This window comes from Hippichthys cyanospilos, chromosome 17 (genome assembly GCF_059441005.1).
Source record: "Hippichthys cyanospilos isolate Australia breed blue-spotted pipefish chromosome 17, RoL_Hcya_1.0, whole genome shotgun sequence".
NCBI lineage: Eukaryota > Metazoa > Chordata > Actinopteri > Syngnathiformes > Syngnathidae > Hippichthys > Hippichthys cyanospilos.
In genome coordinates, this window is record NC_142385.1 from 8,907,579 (window position 1) to 8,925,782 (window position 18,204).

The 18,204-nt window shown below is 40.1% G+C and overlaps 1 protein-coding gene across 4 annotated transcripts in view; it reads right to left on the bottom strand.

The window, feature by feature from the left end:
* The window catches only part of mpripa (myosin phosphatase Rho interacting protein a), a 52,058-nt gene that overhangs the window by 14,867 nt on the left and 18,987 nt on the right, over window positions 1-18,204 (bottom strand). The window contains exons 4-14 of one of the 4 annotated variants that reach the window (XM_088438443.1): window positions 12,815-12,966; window positions 12,482-12,566; window positions 9,720-9,978; window positions 8,804-9,347; window positions 6,793-6,934; window positions 5,932-6,051; window positions 4,200-4,256; window positions 4,063-4,131; window positions 3,906-3,995; window positions 593-702; window positions 437-475 (exon numbers count right to left, since the gene is read on the bottom strand). In XM_088438443.1, coding sequence (XP_088294569.1) covers window positions 437-475; window positions 593-702; window positions 3,906-3,995; window positions 4,063-4,131; window positions 4,200-4,256; window positions 5,932-6,051; window positions 6,793-6,934; window positions 8,804-9,347; window positions 9,720-9,978; window positions 12,482-12,566; window positions 12,815-12,966 — 1,667 coding nt within the window. Of the gene's footprint in view, window positions 1-436; window positions 476-592; window positions 703-3,905; window positions 3,996-4,062; window positions 4,132-4,199; window positions 4,257-5,931; window positions 6,052-6,792; window positions 6,935-8,803; window positions 9,348-9,719; window positions 10,054-12,481; window positions 12,567-12,814; window positions 12,967-18,204 lie in introns of all 4 variants that reach the window. The other 3 variants (XM_088438444.1, XM_088438440.1, XM_088438442.1) reach the window with 3 other exon arrangements.

Here is an 18,204-nt window from a genome sequence, read left to right on the forward strand (position 1 = left end):
CTGATATACTTCCATCGCGTCGCGTTGAGGCTTTGGGTCTGCTCAGTGCGGGTGGGGCAGAGAAAAAGCGACGCTCAATAATGAGGTGCCCGAGGTGAGCGTGTGTCTATGCAGAAATGCCAAAAATACCACACCTTGGAGGGGCGAGTGGGCTGCGATTTCGTTGATGCAAGTCAGGGAATGTATATCAACATGTCATCTGAGATCATACCGGCATGCTTTACATGACATACATTAAAGTTTACATCTTCATTCCGAGTTAGTTGCCGCTGATAGACTTTGTTGACTTGGCTGCCCAAACTGACAAGGAGACATGACTCAAACGTCACATGACAGGGCAGGACGACAAACACGCCGGGGGCGGACATTGCGGGGCAATGACATCACTTTTTCGAGGACGACAGGACGGCGATATTTAACACACAAGTTTTCCAACCTGGGCTTCAAAACGGATAGTTTCAGTGAGATGTTTTTCCTGGAAGTAGGTTGTAAACACCGGTTGCGGGAGGAGGAAGGAAAGAGAGGGTAAGGAGGAGAGAAGGATTAAGCTCAAGTAGGTGAGAAAGGTTTTGACTGGGCTCTGGCTTCTTACCGAGTGACATCGGGGGCGACGGTTGGGTGGGCGTTCTTCATGATGGCCTGGATCCAGTTGCGGCGGATTCCGGAGGTCATGGCTGACAGGGTGCACGCGCCTTCTTTGCACTGACAACACAATAGACATTGTTTACAACTGAGTGACCAGAAAGTAACGCACTTTAAACTCCGTGGAATATAGGTAGGTGATGCAAACTACATTCCATTCAATGTAATAAACTGAGCTAAGCTAGATCAATATTTTTTTTTTACATATTAACCCTTGTGCGCACACTTTGCAAACTATACATATTGTATTTTTTTCCCTAATTTTGTAAATGCTTTTAAAGGTGTAATAATTGAAGTTATTTATGATTTTTTTTCCCTTCAACCGCTCAGATTGTTCAGTGGCATTAGTTCTATTCATACATATGTAGGTTCAATTTATTAACGCCCACAAAAAATTGAAAAATGGTTTGGTCTGTTTTTGTAGTCTGTGATGTGATGATTACACTTTAAGACTTAGCCATTAACTGGTCTCTACCGCCACAGACTGGCTTTAGGTGAAACACAAGTCAACAAAGAATCCTCTGTTTGTTGACATAGTTTGACCACCGCTCAACATAATGTTGCAAAAATCACAGGAAAATCAATGTCATAAATGCTATTAAAATGCATCCCAAAAATTGTAATTATAATGGTTTTCTGTTGTCCAAAATTTGGAAAATGGTTATTTTTGTACACAAAAACTCTCATGTTCAGCTGCAATCACACAAAAATGTCAGAATCGTTGCATTTTGAAATGTTATGTTTTATTCATCTGCTGGAAATTTCAGGTCCCTAGTGTTTTTCCTCATTGATTCTTTTATGATATCATAAAAATAAAAAATCTAAGGAATTTCCATAACTTGTAACATAACGCCACAAGGGTTGAGTCAGAATAACCCAGTAATGCATCGTACTTGGCTCACTTTCATTCAAATTTTCATTAACTTGGGAGGTTGAACAAGGGGTCAATAAGTAATCTCTTAAGTAGTGACATAGACACTCTATCCCCCAAGCCCACGGTCCTATAATTACTTTTAATACGATTCTAAGGACTATTATCAAGACAATCAACACGACCTTAAGCGAACGCCCCAGGCTTCTGTCCAACTAAACCATTTGTATAGGCGTCCGACTATTTTTAGTAGTGCGAAATAACTTCATGGTAATAATTTAATTTGTTGACAGAATGCAGCATGAACTGTATGTCCGCTTCATAAAACTCATACGCAGAGGTGTCATTTCTCAGCTCTGCGCATGCAGTAGAAATAATTCAATGATAATCACTATCGGCCCATTTTTAATATAGCCATGTAATAGCGCCCTGAGATATAAGAAACAAGTGTGTAATTAAAAGAACCAACTACATAAGTTTGCCTTAAAGTCCACGAGCTTAAAAACAACTCAAAATGGGAACCGCCATAGAATGGCTAAAAAATATGTCGTTGAAAACTTTATTTTAACATTAAAAACAACAGATGTTACTAAATATCCTAACAATACAGACAAGCATATATTCTTGATCCTCTGTGAGGTCGCAATGCATTTCAATCCATTCATTCACATGTGAACTGTCAGGCTGCATTCTACAGTGCAGCCTCAATGTGTGTGAGAAGGAATTGTGGATATAAATACTGGAGTTATTAATTTCTTGACATCAAACCCATGTTGTTCTCCGCCAAAGACATGAAGATCCCCTTGACTACTCTATTTCTGACATACGCCAAAAAATAGCCATGGAAGATAATTAAAGCGAATATAAACAAAAGAGAATGCCTTTATTGCTACTGTTCTCATATAGCAGTGCTGCTTAAATGGGGGCACTTCAGGGGTGTAGGAATTTTTAACGGGGTTTTGGCGAGGTATCAGCAAATCTAATTTAAGCTTTTAATGTTGTGACAAGAGCGTTACATTTTTCATTTTCAGGATAAGAGCAAATTAACTGGAACATAAATTAGCGTATTGCCAAATGTTGTTAGTTACTTCTTTACACAACATTGTGTGCTATTCCTTGATTTAGTTTTATATAGATTTACATCGTCGTTAGTGACGCAAGTTTCTGGAAAATGAGTCGAGAGAAAAACATAAGAAAACAAAACAGATCGATCGTCTGCAATTGTTGAATAAAATACATGTGTTGAGAAACCATTACAAATGTTGTTTTAAGTCATTTCATCTGGATTTTACACAATCACTTTTGGGACCAATCCACGATCACCGATCAGCGTGTATAAAATATCCAAAAACCGCTCACAAGATGAGGCAATAAATAGCCTTTTTATTTATTGCATATACTGTTGTTTTATTGGTTATCACCAAAAATGTATAATATTTGCTAGACTTTACTTTAGACTTTTCAATGAATTAAAAAAAAACAAAAAAAACGATCATGTAGACGATTAGCCAGATGGGGCAATGTGTCTATTTAAATAACTTATCATTTACTGCATCTACTTTTATAGTGTTTATACACCAAGTATTTATATAATATTTATAAAATATAGAATTTTTGCCATGTTGTTACAAAATGTTAGAATTTAACATAGAACAACTTCACAGAAACAATAGACGCAATAAAGTTAAAATCCCTGATCTTTGATCATTTGAATGAGTTCTGTTGGTTGGCGGCCGAATTGTGGCTCTGGAGAACCGGACTTGGTCACCCCTGGGCTATGTCATTATCTGCCGAGCAATCAATGATGTCATCGATCGGTTCCGCGAATTACATGTTGAATGTTTTGTTTTCTATGCACTAGTGCGACTGCTCATTTTATACATTACAAAAACACCGAAAACAAGCTGGATTTTCTTGATAGCCAATCATCAATTTTGCATTAAAAACAAGCCAAATACCGACCGATCAGATCGGTGTGAATGATTTATTTTTTTCATTCAAAAATACTTTGCATTGTTAAGGGACTACTTGGTTGAAAAAAAAAAAACAATTTCACAGGGAAACGGATGAGAATCCCCATCATATAAAATGAAAGAAAACCCGGACACTTCATTACATCATATGTTATGCGTCCAGAGCTTAAAATGTCGAGCGCGGCAGAATTAGCCTGTGATGTCACAGCGAGACGACAAGTCAAGTGACATCCGTCATGACAGACAAAGAATCACTTCGAAAAGAGAAACAGCAAAACCTGATACCTTAAGTTGCAGCACATGGCGTCTAAAAGCTGTTTATAGACCGGCAGCGGACAGCCAGTCCGCAACGGCTTCCTTCAAATCCTTACCGGCGATAAATGACGCGACGCAAATCGATGTCGTCAATCGACACTCACCAGGATTTGGAAGCCGTAATTCCTCTGGACGGGGAACTCCTTGACGTCATAACACGTGGAAAGATCGATCTCGCCGTCCACCTCCGAAGCCTGGCGGGACGACAACACAAATTCACCGCATGATAACAAGTAACCGAGACTTTTAAAGACTTCTCACCTCTTCGGCTATGGAGTCCTTGTAGTAGCGCAGGCTCTGATCTGTGAGAACAAACCAGTGCTTCTTCCACTAGAAGCAGTCGGGACAGAGTTATTCCACTTGAGCGGGTAACAGAGAAATGACATAATGATGATTACCATTCCATCTTCATACAACTTGGTCATCCATCCTTTTTTGAAGTTCAGCAGATCAGGCTATTAGAGAAGAAAAAGACTTCATCAATCAGTACCTTCTAATTCTGTTGTCACAGAAGTCCCTTGCCTGAATTTAAGATAGCTTAACGTGTTATCGCTTTAGCCGAACGTTTGCAGCTAAAATCGACGCATCCGAACGAGGCCCCGGCGCGCTCTAAGCTACCTTGTTTTTGTTTAGCTTCATCAGGTGCGGAGTCACCGTCTGGCAGAGAGTCATGGCGACGCCTAGCTGCCCTCACTTCATGTGTTGACAATCCGCTAGGCTCCCTCTACACCGGGGGGGACCCGACGCTGGACTGTAACTGCCACCGTGTCGGCTATTTATAAAACGGCAGGAGCGGTGGCGGCGGCGCTCGGAGGGTGTGGGTGGGGTTGGCTGGCTGGCAGCTGCGGCTAAATCGCAGGGAGCGACCGCGGCGAAGGCAGGGCGCAGGTCTGGGGTCAGCGGCTGACTCGCGAAGACACCTTTGCAGCCTTAAGCAGCTTGCCGGTCAACACTTTAATCCCATTTGGGGGAGTAAAGGATACTTTTACACGTGTGTTGATAGTTTGAAAGGAGTAAGCAGCTACGGTAATATCCCACAAGGGAATTAAAAAAAAAAAAAAAGTCTTTGAAATTTTTGGGTCCTGAATCTTCTTTCAGGGTATAATATACAAGTCGAGTTGGGCAAAAAGTTCATAAAATAAAATAAAAAAATTCCAGTCATTCTGCACATTACGATTTTAATTGACGCAATAAACCTAACAAACATTGAGACTTCGGTGATTTAGGGCTATACAAATAAAATGTGATTGATTGATTGATATCAAGGTTGAATTTATTCCCAAATACATCCCGTGAAAAATGTTCAGACAACAATAATGTGTACCGATTTAAATCAGCTCTGCCACTCAATTTTTCAAAAGTCTCAAAGGGTTGATTGTTAAAATGACAAACTAATTTCATTTATTGTCCAGGCCGAGCTTGTGCTATTGTCAGACACCCCTTCATCATATTATTCCAAAAACTAAGTAACCACAAATACATATTAATAAATAAACACATTTTGGTTGATTGACAGAAGCTTGTCTGGATTTTGTGACGACGTATAAATACGTTTGGGATTGAATGGGTTTATTATAACTACCATATGTAATCCTAAATGATGAAGGAATTATGTTGCAAATTTATATGTAACAGAAAAAAGTCATGCTATCAGAACATAGATATATTGAAGCTCTGCAATCTGTAACATATAAATCCATTTTTGGGTGTGAATGCAATAAATATAACTACCATGTTTACCATTCAAATGCCAAAATAATTAAATTGTTGCAAAAAGTTACCGTATATTTTGGTCTATATTTGGTATATTTTGACACATGATCATTCAAAGATGTCATTCCGATCGATCACCTTGTCCTTCACCACCGCTCCGGGATTCCAAAAAATATGCCAAACAGGCCATTTAACAGTCTTGAAAGGAAGAAATGTGCAGTCTTTTTTTTTTTTTTTAAATTCTGTAGTCATTTGTCATTTGCTACTCATCACTGTACCATAAGCCTTCCATTTTCTCTATTCAAATATACTGTAGGTGCAGAGTGGAAAGCAAGCAAGACAAATGAGAGAAGGGGATCTAGATGACTCAAGTCATGTAAAATGTATGCTTTCTGTCAAGCATGTGTGAACACTCACGGTCATTGAGGACTCTGTGACTCTGCGGTCAAGGGATTTGGCTCTTCTTAAATTTGCAAAAGTGGAGTTGGAAAAATCCGGAACCGAGCAGTCCTTCCCCGCATCCAATGACGACATGTCCTATAATAACACACACGCATAAAAAAAAAAAAAACCTTTAAAATGAGCTCTCAGTGAGTAGATCAGTCCTTCTCAAATGATGCGTTGGCATTCTAGGGAAAACTGGCTTTGATTTTGCGCTGTGTAGTGTAATTGCACATCTGAAGCGCCAGGTGGTGCTGTGGTGCCCTCATTGTCTAACTGTGCGGGGACTGTAACTTGAAATTGCTGTCAACATTTTTTTTATATCACATTACTATTTAAGGCAGTGCCTCTCAATTATATTTTGCAACCCCTCCAGGAAAGAGGACACATTTCGCGCCCCAAATAAGATTATCTATAAAAAGTGTATAAGTATACCAAAACGTGTATGCTTTTTAACTTTGACAAAAGGAAAAAGCAATATAAATTTTTCAACAACAGTTAACTGCTTTTTTACAGCATTTATACAGGTTAAAGGTTTGTCTAAGTGAAAATGCATCAAAGCCCCGAAAATGCCAATCCTTGTTTATTATTATTATTATCTATCACAACTACACTTCACATGGCAATAACAAATCCTTTTCCCTGGGGTCATCCGCGCATCCCCTAGCATCGCCTCGACACTGAATACGTATAACTTTTTTTTATTTCAATCACTTAGATGCATTTCAAGCTATTTTTTAGATTTAGAATGACCTGTATAAAACCCTGCAATAAATAACTAAATACCTGGAGTAGATAAAGCACTCAAAAAAAAAGAAAAAAAAAACTTTTTCGTACGTGTTTGTTGGCCAGATAACGCCTCTCGCTACGTCCTTGTCGCTGCGCATTGTTGACATTTGCTGGCAGCTCGCCGGAGCTGCTTGTGTCCATTCGCTCCACATTTGGACTCTCCTCGAATCGGTCGATGACTTGCGAACGTCTGCGGCAGAGAAAGATCATTTCTCTGATGAGGAAAATGAGAAAAAGGCCAAAAATATATACAGATTTCTTATTTGTTGTTTGACTAACATGCAAATAAAAGAAAAAAGAATCAGTGCAGCACCTTTGTTAAAATTTGCGCCCATAAAACAAGAAATGTGCAACTTAACGTGGTGTCTCAAGAGATGAACCTACAAAGGGCACATTGTTAAATTCTACGCTGCAGCTAAATTTAAAAGAAAATGAAATGTCTCGGATGGTTGATTCGCAGGAGTAGCAGCAACGCCGACTTCCAGCGCAATTACCTGAAAGCGCTGAAAATCGGCTAATGTTGCGTCAGTAAAAAGAGGAAACCAATGTAGCACCCCAAAAAAATGTGTTGACAGTAGCATAAGCATGTGTTATTCAAAATGAGGGTGTTTTGTTGTGTGCTCCCAGGCAGAGAAGAGATGAAATGAGAGAAAGCAGGAATCAACGATGACCAGCAGGGAACAGCATTGGGACAAGAGGTGGAGGGGTTGCCCCTGGAAAAGATCAAAACGACAAAACCGTCTAGCAAAGGCAGCAAAGAGGGAAAGAGGCCACAGCAAAGAAAGTAACATGTGCGCCAAACACCCCTTGTCAGTAACAGGACAGCGGCCCTGGATAAACTTACTTTACTAAAATGATACCATTCAGTGATAACCAACCGATGAAAGCGCAATTTGAACGCTTTGAAAAATTATTACTCTCATTTTTCTTTCCTCATTCAATCTCAGGTAATTATTTATATACATAAAATATTTTTTTCTCAAGTGTTTGACTAAAAAAGGGTGTAAAATGGTTAGTGTATTAAGGATTATCTAATTAATGAAGTACTAAAATAACAAATCAGATATGAACGTAATTCATTTAAAATAGTCCATTTTTGTAGGTACTTTTTAGGCTCCCAGGGTGCCCCCCTATTTGAGAAGCACTGCTTTAAATATTGAAGTAACCAAGTTGGGTAATACGTAGTAATTAATTACTTTTGAACTGAGCTCTAAATTACTAAAGTAATCAATTACTTCGGTACTTAATGCTAAAATACAAAAGTAATGATTGCAAAAGTTATTGTGACTGATTCCAAAACTAATCAATTCCTCTGTACTTATTAAGTACAAGCGTAATCAATTACTTTCAGTAATGAGTTCTAAAGTGATCAATTATTTTTGTGCATTAGTTTTATGCACACAGGTGATCAATTAATATTGTACTCTCATATTATATTATATTCTCGTACACAAAAATAATTGATTAGGTACTTTAGAACCAAAGATAATTGATTACTTCAGTACTCGGTGACAACGTAATCAAAATGCCTAGGACTTATTTAATCAATTTCTTAGTTCTTAATTTACTGGCCATTTTAAACCCTGCTTTAGCCAAAAAAAAAAAAAAAAAGTATCTGGATTGAATGTATGAACCATAAAAATATGTTTCTGGAATTTTAACAGTAATAGTAATTCCTATAATAGTTCAGTCTCATCACATATATATTATTGTCTAAATATCAAATAAGTATAATGTCCTCCTGAGAGCCAGCCTATACATTCGCGTCCACTGTTGTGTCCACTTAGTCTCAGCAAGACAGCAAAGTTAATTGTATTCTCAGCCAAAGACATGATTGAAAAGGCCAGGATGTTGGCTACTGAGTGGGGTAGCTCCAATGTGTCAACAGAAAGATCCCAAAAACAAAATGTCCGCTGCTGCGGACATCTACAGATAACACTGTCTCCTAGGAGGATACATTTCGAAACCTCAAAATTTACTTCACAGTGTCTTTAATGATCGATTAGGTTCATTGTCCCATATTTGTGATAAAAGGCGGCAAGCTCTTGCATGCACTCACCTGCGCTCCTCCCCAAAGAGCCGGGCCACCTCTTCCCGTCCAGGACTCCGCGTGCGCGCTCTCAGCTCTTGTCGCTTTTTCTCCGTGTGAAAAGCTTCGCGGTAGGTCATCCGGCGAGCTCGCGGCACGTCCGACAGCGCCGCGTACTGCCTGCCCGAGCGGCCCGCTCTACCTCCGCCGCTATTCTCGCCGGCGCCGCTGACTCCACCCCCACCCTGGTGGCCCTCCCAGGTGGGCGTAGCGCCACTGGGTTCGGAGTCCAGTGAGCTCTGGGAGGAGCTGATGGTGGAGTAGCTAGGGGACGCCAGGGTTCCTGGGGAGGGGGGGTAGGGGGAAATTTGGGATTCGGGTTCAGAATTGTACCTGGGACTGGGAGCTCCTAGGCAACAGGAGGATGTTGACGAGGACAGGGGGAGTTGCTGGGGCGGCTGCGGCGGTTGGGAATGCGGCGCCGCTTTTGGAGAGGGCTCCGATTTGGTCTTCTCCAGGGAAAAGTAACCGCTCTCCACTCTTACTTTGCGTCCGGTGCTGATCGAGCCGCCATCTGGAATTCCAGTACATATAGTTCTGCGTTTCTCTACTGATCAAACACTACCAGCTATCAGCGTGTCATGTGCAGGTGGCTCTCAAACGTTTTGAGTCAAGGTAGCTCTTACTGGGGAAAATTTGAACTATCAAAGTGTACCCATAAATGCTATACAATTTAGCAAAACAGCTTATTTTGGGGAAGAAAAAAACAGTGGTTACAATAACAAATATACATCATCTAATTATTACAAGCAAAATAACAATTTCTGATTGCTTAAGATTGTTAAGTTTCTCTTTAATATAAAATTATTTTTTTGGACCAAGTTGCAGCAGGCACACCCTTGGGAGTCCAGTGACCTCAGTTTGAGTACCACTAGGACATGTTTACCATCTTGAGTCGTGATCGCGGCATCCGGTTGGCTCTGGCCGAGCTGACTGAGACAGGAGGCGCTGCGGCTACAGGGGATGGTGGCCCGGCTCCAGCGGTTCTCCTCCTGCCACAAAGTGGCCCGGCTCATGGGGATGCGCTCGGCGCCGGCGATGCTGCTGGGCAGGCACGGGATGCTGCCTCCTCCTCCGCCGCCTCCTCCTCCACTACTTCCACTGCTGCTGCTGCTGGTTACCGTCACCTTGGCAGGGCCCGGTTCCTGGACGAGGGTTTGGGATGGAAGGAGTGGGAGGGAGGAGGAGAGGGCAAAACGGGAGGCAAGGTCACAATAAGACTAGAAAAAAATAGAAAAGAGTGAAAAATGCATTCATAAGAAAAATGAAATCATTTTGTGACAAGATTGATGAGAGGAAATCAACACTGTCAAGGACAAAAAAAAAACCCTCAGATGTCCATCTTAACACCTGACTTTTTAACTGATTCACATACCAATATTTTTACCCCAATAGAGTAGCTACTAAAAGACTTAAATCAAATAATAATAAATCATTAAATAGAGGAACACCGTTCATTTAAATACAAATATTTACTAAATCACCACATGCAAATCCAATTGTGTTCTTACACAAACGAAGAAAAATGCATGGCCAATGGCTTTGATCTTGATTGAGTGTTCACTAAATAAACACTCTAAAACAGGGTCAAAATTGATTCCAATGGGGTCTAGACAGGATCAACCCAACATGGCTTAAATAAACCAAAGAAACTGGTTGTAGCTAAACTCACTGGATGTCCATTCATGTCCTTAGAGGAAAAACACGGAGTTGCAGTCACTCCACCCTGATAATAACAGAACGCGTTCATCAAATTTAAACCAAAAAAAAAAAAAGCTGGGTCAAAAATAACGAATTGGGTCAAAAGTAGGCGAAAAAAAAATGGATCAAAGGGGTACTCACCTGTTAGACCCAATTTGGGTTATTTTTGCTTCAATAGTTTACAGATATATACATATGTAAATAGTTTTACATATCAAAAATATTGTTAAAAAAAAATGGGCCAAAAGTGGCACAAGCCAACTTTTCATATTAATTAATCCCAAATGTTGGGTAAATCAATTTTTGACCTAATTTGGATTATTTTTGTCTCAAGTGATTTTAGATTAACCTACTATACACATTTAATTACAAGCTGTTTTTTTAACTTCTATTTTATGGTGTCAGACTTTTCCATTCGTCTGTTTTCCATTTGCCTGATCCACTGTAGTGAAACAAAACAAACAATGGCATTTTTTTATGCATGGTTTAAATGTGAAATCTTGTGGCGTAATACTTGCGTCCCAAAGGACACTGCGAGAGAAAATTGCAGAATTTCCCAACGCAATCTCAAGTAATTATCACTACCTGCAAACTATGTGCGACTCACAAATCTGTCCAATGAAGACGAGTCATTTTCCCAGAGTTTCACCAACATTCTCACCTCAATGTTTACAAATGCTGATGTGATAAAACACTTAAGAAAAAAAAAAAACACCTAAGATTTTCAGCAACCCTGAGCCTTGTTTTCTAGCATTGCTGTGTTAATTTGTTTTCCCCAAAATATATAAAGAGTCAGACACAAATTGAAACTTTTATAGGCCGCAACAGCTTGTGAAATCCTCGAAAACTGCACCAGCATTATTCCTCTTCAAATGAGTTATGTCTTTTATGGCATAGTCATTAGGGAAACCAGACAATGGACCTCTGAGGGAACTTTGTGGGCACACACTCAACAACAGACTGAAGACAACAGACAACAGTGTTACATTGTGGGTGGACTGAAACCCCTTATACATTGCGTAATACTGCAGAATAAACAGCATATACTGCAACATAGGCAGTAACTCTGAACTCGGCTTGCAACTAACAAAAAGGGCCTGTAAACTACTCGCAATGATTGAGTTAATATTTAATTACTATATCAATAATTGTAGTGATAAATCAGTTTAATTTCTAGAACACTGTTAAAAAAAAGAGGACTTTTTTTTTTTTTTTTTTTTTTACCCAAATGACAATGTAAAAATGTATTTGTATGACACAGGTTCTGTTATGGTCAATATCATGTTAAAAAAAAATATTTTGAATTAAATGAATGACAATCCATCTGCTTTTATATGGCATTAAAGGAATCTAAGAATATTTTCAGTCGAGAGCCCCAAATTCTCAGCATAGGACAATGGCCAGTTTTATATCTCTAAGCCATTAATCAATTCCTAAAAATTGGGAATGTCCAAATCCACCATGTAATTGGAAATATATAAACAACAATAATATCTTTAATATGCATACTATAGTGCGTGTATATAGTGTAGTGTTCAAATTGAGCTTCACAATGTGAACAGGGTAAAGCGGTGTTTAACGCAGCTAATTTAACCCTGTAGACCCAGGAGTTTTTTCAATAATATATTTTGTTTTCAAAAGTGTTGTAGCTTGTAAATGGTTAAAAATAAAGGGATACTGTAAACGTTGGTGCAATATTGCTATTTGGGTGCTTAAAGGGGGTAATATGAATACAATACCCACCCTAGGTTTAAGGTTGGGACAGTATTGCTCTACAAAAAACAAAAAAAACAAAAACAAAAAAAACATATATTGATATATTGTTGAACTATCGAACCTGGACTAGATTTTGGTGGATCCTAAAAAAAATAAGTGATAGACTCAGTGGCAAAAAAAAAAAAAATGTGCTCGGGACATGTTAGCAGTTGTCATTTAATCCATCAATACCTGTTGAGTGGGTGGATCGACCTTGCGCTTCTTTTTCTGATTCTGTTTGTTGGTTCTGGGGTAAACGGACAGAGCTTCCTGCCATCTGGAAAGAAGTAAAAGAGCAAATGTTTTGGTCCTGTAAATATAACAATATGCATCCTGGGGATTGACAAACGTGATCTCTGCATTACCGATAGCAAACAACAAGGTGTTTGTCTCCAAAGAAGCCAGCAGAGGGCAGAATAGCTTTAAAAGCGAGTCACATGTCTCAAACTTGGCCCAAGCTCCACTGCTCACCTGACCCACTTCTTTCGAACATTACATCAGGTTGCCAACCACAAAGCCACTTACCCGTTAATAATTTCTTTACACTCAGCCCGAATGAAATGCTCCTTTTCAGGGGTGATGATGCACAAGGAGTTCTTCTGCCCCGTCCTGGACTCGCCGTCCACGACATCGGTGCACTGGTTCATATTGATGGTACCCTGGGGAAGAGTGCTGGGCTGGAAGAGACGACAGAAGGACATGGAGGAAGTGCGACTCAAATTGGACAGACGCGCTGGCATGATTTTTCTTCCCATAATCCGCCCAAAAGTCAACATGGTGCCAGAGTTTGCGCAACAGACATCAACAGTCTGGGCCTGTGAGAGAATTTACAAGCCAGTCGCCTCCAAAATGTACAAATATGATTTTTTTTTTTTTTTTCATGACCTCAGATTGACCGGACAACATCAAACTATTGACTTGGGGAATAGAATAAAGGAAGCTTTGGTGTTATTCTTTTATTATTTTGTTTTATAGTCGAATAAAGCAAAAGGAGTAATGCGGCGCGGAAGAGGCCTTCTTTGAACAACGTTCGGGTTCTGCCGTCACGGCACGACACATACGGGAAAGATTACAGCACGCAACCGCTGTGGTGTCTTAGTGTCTATAAGTACCAGCCACAAATGATAAATTACAGCCCTCTGTGCATCGGCGTATAAGAGCGAGGCAAGATTAAAAGGCATCACACTCAACTTGGCCGCTGACCCAATAAATCACGTTCAGGAAGAACCTATTTGTGCAGCATTACCATGCCATGACAGTACCAGCGCAATTAAATCCTGCGGATGGCCTCTGATGTGGATAGAGAGCTCGATACTTGATGGTAATCCCACCCTGAGGGCGGTTGACTTGCCGTCCCTGTGAAATGTCACTTTAAAAGCTGACCCCATTCACGTTATACTGTAGACTGGCTCAAAATGCGGATGGAGTCGCATAAGTGCAGCAATCCCCCAAATATCCGCTGTTTCTCATCCGCAAACTCTCCAAATCATCAAAGACTCACCCGGTGATGACTTTCTGTACAGACGCGAAAACATGACACCAATTGGGAAAAAAATAAAAATATAGAAATTAAAGAAATGCATAACAGCCTGGGTTGTGTATGTTTGGGCTTTGCGGAAACCAAATGATCTGTAAGCCATTTATTTTTAACGAGTTTAAGGGTCTAGCTTGAAATTACGTTAAGTGTTTTGGGATCCTGGTTTTTGGTCAAACTCATTTTTGTCAGGGGCCAAATTGCAGCTATGGCTTCCCTGTCATCATAGCGATCTTGTACTCCTGATACTATGTAGAAGTGCATCAGCGTGTAATAACATATACACCCGTGGTTAGCATGTGAAATGTTAACAGGGCTTTTGCAGTAATCTTCAAATCTAATTGAATATTTTTTAATGCCGATTTTTTTTCCCAATCAAGAGCGTATTCCAACTTTTAATAATTAAGACACACACCCAGCCATCCATTTTCCACAGCCCCTTCATTTGCACTTATTTAGAGGTCTTTTATAGGCATGAGAACCACTGATATAAATGACCTACTGATGAATAAATAGTTTTGAAATCAGAAGGGATGCGTTTGAAAAAAAACGTGTGAAAAGTGCATTATATTTGGCCTTTTTGGTACCGATACCAGCAAGAAAACATGTAGTAGATAGTTATGATTATCTTTAGTAGACCCCTGGGCCTTGAGTTTGGAACATGTGGTTGAAATAATTAATATAAGCAATAAAATCTATTTCAGGAGGGAGTCAATTGGGTTTTGTTTTGTTTTCGCTGTGCATAACTTGGTCTGTGTGGGGTTTAAAGGAGAATTCAAGTCAAAAATGTCCTTTACAATAATACTACCTACTTTTTGAGTTTGAGTTTTTGAGTTCTCAAACTATGCATTGGTCAGTCGCCAGTAAGGAAATGGATTAAAAAAAAAAGGTGGATTTTGCTGGTTAATTCATATTCCGCAAATAAAATAGTGTCTAAATACCGTTTTAGACTAGTCGGACACAATAGAGCCTTTAATTTGTTTACTTGACTTCTCATTTAAAGAGAATGAAGGCTGTATGGCGTGCCCACTCCAGGAGTGGCACAGCGGTAGTCACTTGCTCATTCAACGGGGGCGACGGCTTGTGCCCGCGGATTAAAAATCAACAGAGGGCCCTCCACAGGGTGAGAGGTCGGAACGACAGCCGTGCTTGACAGGTAGACTGACAAACAGTCCCCGGGACAGCTGGGCGAGGGCCTGGTGGACCTGCTTCAGATCGCAAAGGGGAGACTGGCGTCAGCTTGACCTGAGAGACCTGTCACTCTCAGACTTGACGAGAGGGGAGAGATTTAAAGAAGATAAATTGGTGAGGAGGCAGATTAAGGCCGCTGGGAAATAAATGTTCAACCAAGTACCTAATTAACCAGCGTAAAGTATTTTTGGATGGGGGGGGGGGGGGGGGGGGGGGTTAAAACAGATTATGATTTAAACAACTTTGGAACTACATCCATAGTGGTATCATGCAGTGTACTTTATTCAGCAAGTCAAGAAGGCAAATCGTCACATACGTATTATTTCTGTCTCATTTGCCGGAAAATTCCATCACTAATGACAATGCGCATCTATATAACATTTTAAAACGTTGCACAAAGGAGTAACTACATGATCACAAAATTCGGCAAGAAGTCATGTTCCAATCAATTTGTTCTCCTGCTGTCCGCAGCTATAATAGACATGGCGAAGAGACCTACAATTATATTTTAAGCATACTGTTGGTCGTTAAGAACACATTTATTTGAAAGTTTTTCGAAATTATAACAATTTACAATGATTTGTTCATTTTTAATTAAAAAATGGTCTAAATCTTATATATTGTCTCTTTAATAAGCTCAATAAAAACTTAAATAAGTAGTTCATTTTAGTTTTCTACAGTAAATGAAGTTCTCTCAAAATTTCAAAAATAAGAGATATAAAAATTCCACTTCTTTGTTTTCGAACAAAAATGTAAGGTACCAAATGTTCCCAGGGTTAGCAGGAAAATCATCAGAAGCCGATATTTGTCAAAATGCCAAATACCAGTCTATCCTTAGTATTCGTAACCTCATTTAAGAACCGCTTACGACTTCTTGGACCATCTGTTTGTTCGAACAAAATCGAGAGTATGCTGCTCAACTAAATCTTGTCCTTGACTTGGGGTCAACACACTATAAAAAAAAAAAAAAAACCTGATTTGGGGAACGGTCCAAAAAGTGTGTTAAGTCCCGAGGTTTTAATTCACATCACAAAGAAATCACAACCCGATTACAGTCCATTTGAACAATAAACCTGCTGCATTAATAAGCTGGCTGTATGGCGGTCTAGTTCATATTTTTAAGAGGAAAGCAGCACGAGACTCCACTCACACGTGTGGACCCTCCCAATACTGGCCATGGGTCAGCTGACCTCCAACACACACACATACATACCCTATTTCGGTCCAGCCAGGGCTACAGTAGCCCCTAGACCAGGCCCCTTTGAACCCACACCTCTTGTCACCTATCCCAGACCCTGTCCCCTCTCTCTCGGGCATGTCCCACCACAATGGAGCCCTTTGTGAAGCAGCACCAGTTCACACAATGTGGGATTGTCAACCACCACAGTCCAGAGAAGCACTCCTCCCCTTCGCCCACACAGAAGGAAATAATGGACAGACAACAGATTTTCAGACCAGTGCATGGACATTAGGAACACAACACACATATCTGTTATGAGGAGTCAAACCAGAAATGGAGACTCAGACTCGTGAGGGACTTAATTGCTATTTTTTGATACTCACGATTCCACTTAGACTCATCCATCTGACTTGACTCAGACTCTTCTTTTGGGACTCGTGAACATTACGGATATTTAATGTGCCATCAAAGGCTGGATAGAGCAGCCAAAATATTGACTGAGATATGAGTAATGTTTTATAGTGTTACTCATTTTGATGGAAAAAGTACTGCTCCAAGTAACAAAAGAAGGGGGAAAAAAACACTTGGAAGAACGTTTACTGCCCATTGTCAGTATCAGTAACAATGTTAAAGTCCGGTTTACGTTTCAATTGTAACATGAAAGACAAAAAATATATATTTTTAAGACAATTCCATAAAATATGAAACATAATTCTAGGTATTCTCAGTGGACTCATAGTCAAGGACTTAACTGGACTTGAAACCTAAAGACTTGGACTTGTGGGTCCAAGACTTGAGGCTTGACATGGACTTGCACTCATCTCAAAGATTAGTGTCAAATACTGGCTAGTGAGTCACGAAGCAAGGGTCTCGTGACGCAGAAAAACTAAACTACCGATATCAACTTGGAACATTTTGTTTAGTTTTTGGTTTGGGAAGCACATTTGAATTTGACAGAGCCATGTTGTACTGAAAAACACATGCGGATAATCCCATTTGATTAAAAGGAATAGCACGCCGGAAGAAAATGGAATGTGACCTATGATTGAGTCATTGCATCTTTTTCATGACAGTCTAAATCAGCCCCATGCTCCTGCAAAAAATATTGCTCACTGCCTCAATTATTTAGTTACAAACACCTGTAAAATGATTGAAAACATCTGTCTGGTATTAGGTGTCAATTGTTTGCCAGCCTTCACTCTCTGTTACTTTTTCAAGACGTGTAACAACAGGAATCCTCAAACGGGTTCCAAGGTCAGCACCCGGCACCCGCAGTCACTCGTCTTTTGTACTTCAAGACTTCAAGTGGGAAGGAACGATGAGCTGGCACCGCATCATCCTGACTCACAAATATGGCAAGCGGTCGGGTCTCTTCATGGCTCCAACATCCTGCTCATTACCGATAACAGAAAACTTGCAATAAAACTTTCCTTAGCAACCTGGGACAATAGAGGTAAACACGTTTTTGGATACAAGTGAACCCACAGGCAAGGGGGGGTGAATGTCCTCGGGTGCCAGACGGATGGAGTCACCTCTAAAAGTTGCTCGGCCAAGCCTCCAGCAGTCATGTCTCCAAAAAGATGCATTAAGCAATTTGAAGCTGTGGTAAACTCAGTCACTTCCAGCAGAGTAAAAATGGATCTTTGATATCGATAGCATTCGCATGATGTCAGCGACCCGCGACAATCGGTCTGAGTGACCAAATTGTGGGGCGAACAAAGGTTTGCTAGCTAAGGAAAAGCTAAGGAGAGCGCATGTTTTTATAACGTTACTTTCATTTAGTCATTCATTTTTTTCCACTAACCGCTTCTCGGTGATACATGGGTGCAAAAGTAGGGCAAACAAGGATTTGAAAAGAAGCCGAGCGACTAGGGAAAAAAACATGGATTGCAAGGATAAATCAAATAGATTTGTAACAGACAGTGGACACCAAAGTGTGTTTTTAGCATTCTGATGACAGTAAATATTACTGGAAGATTTAAAAAATGCATTACGACGTAATCCCTACGC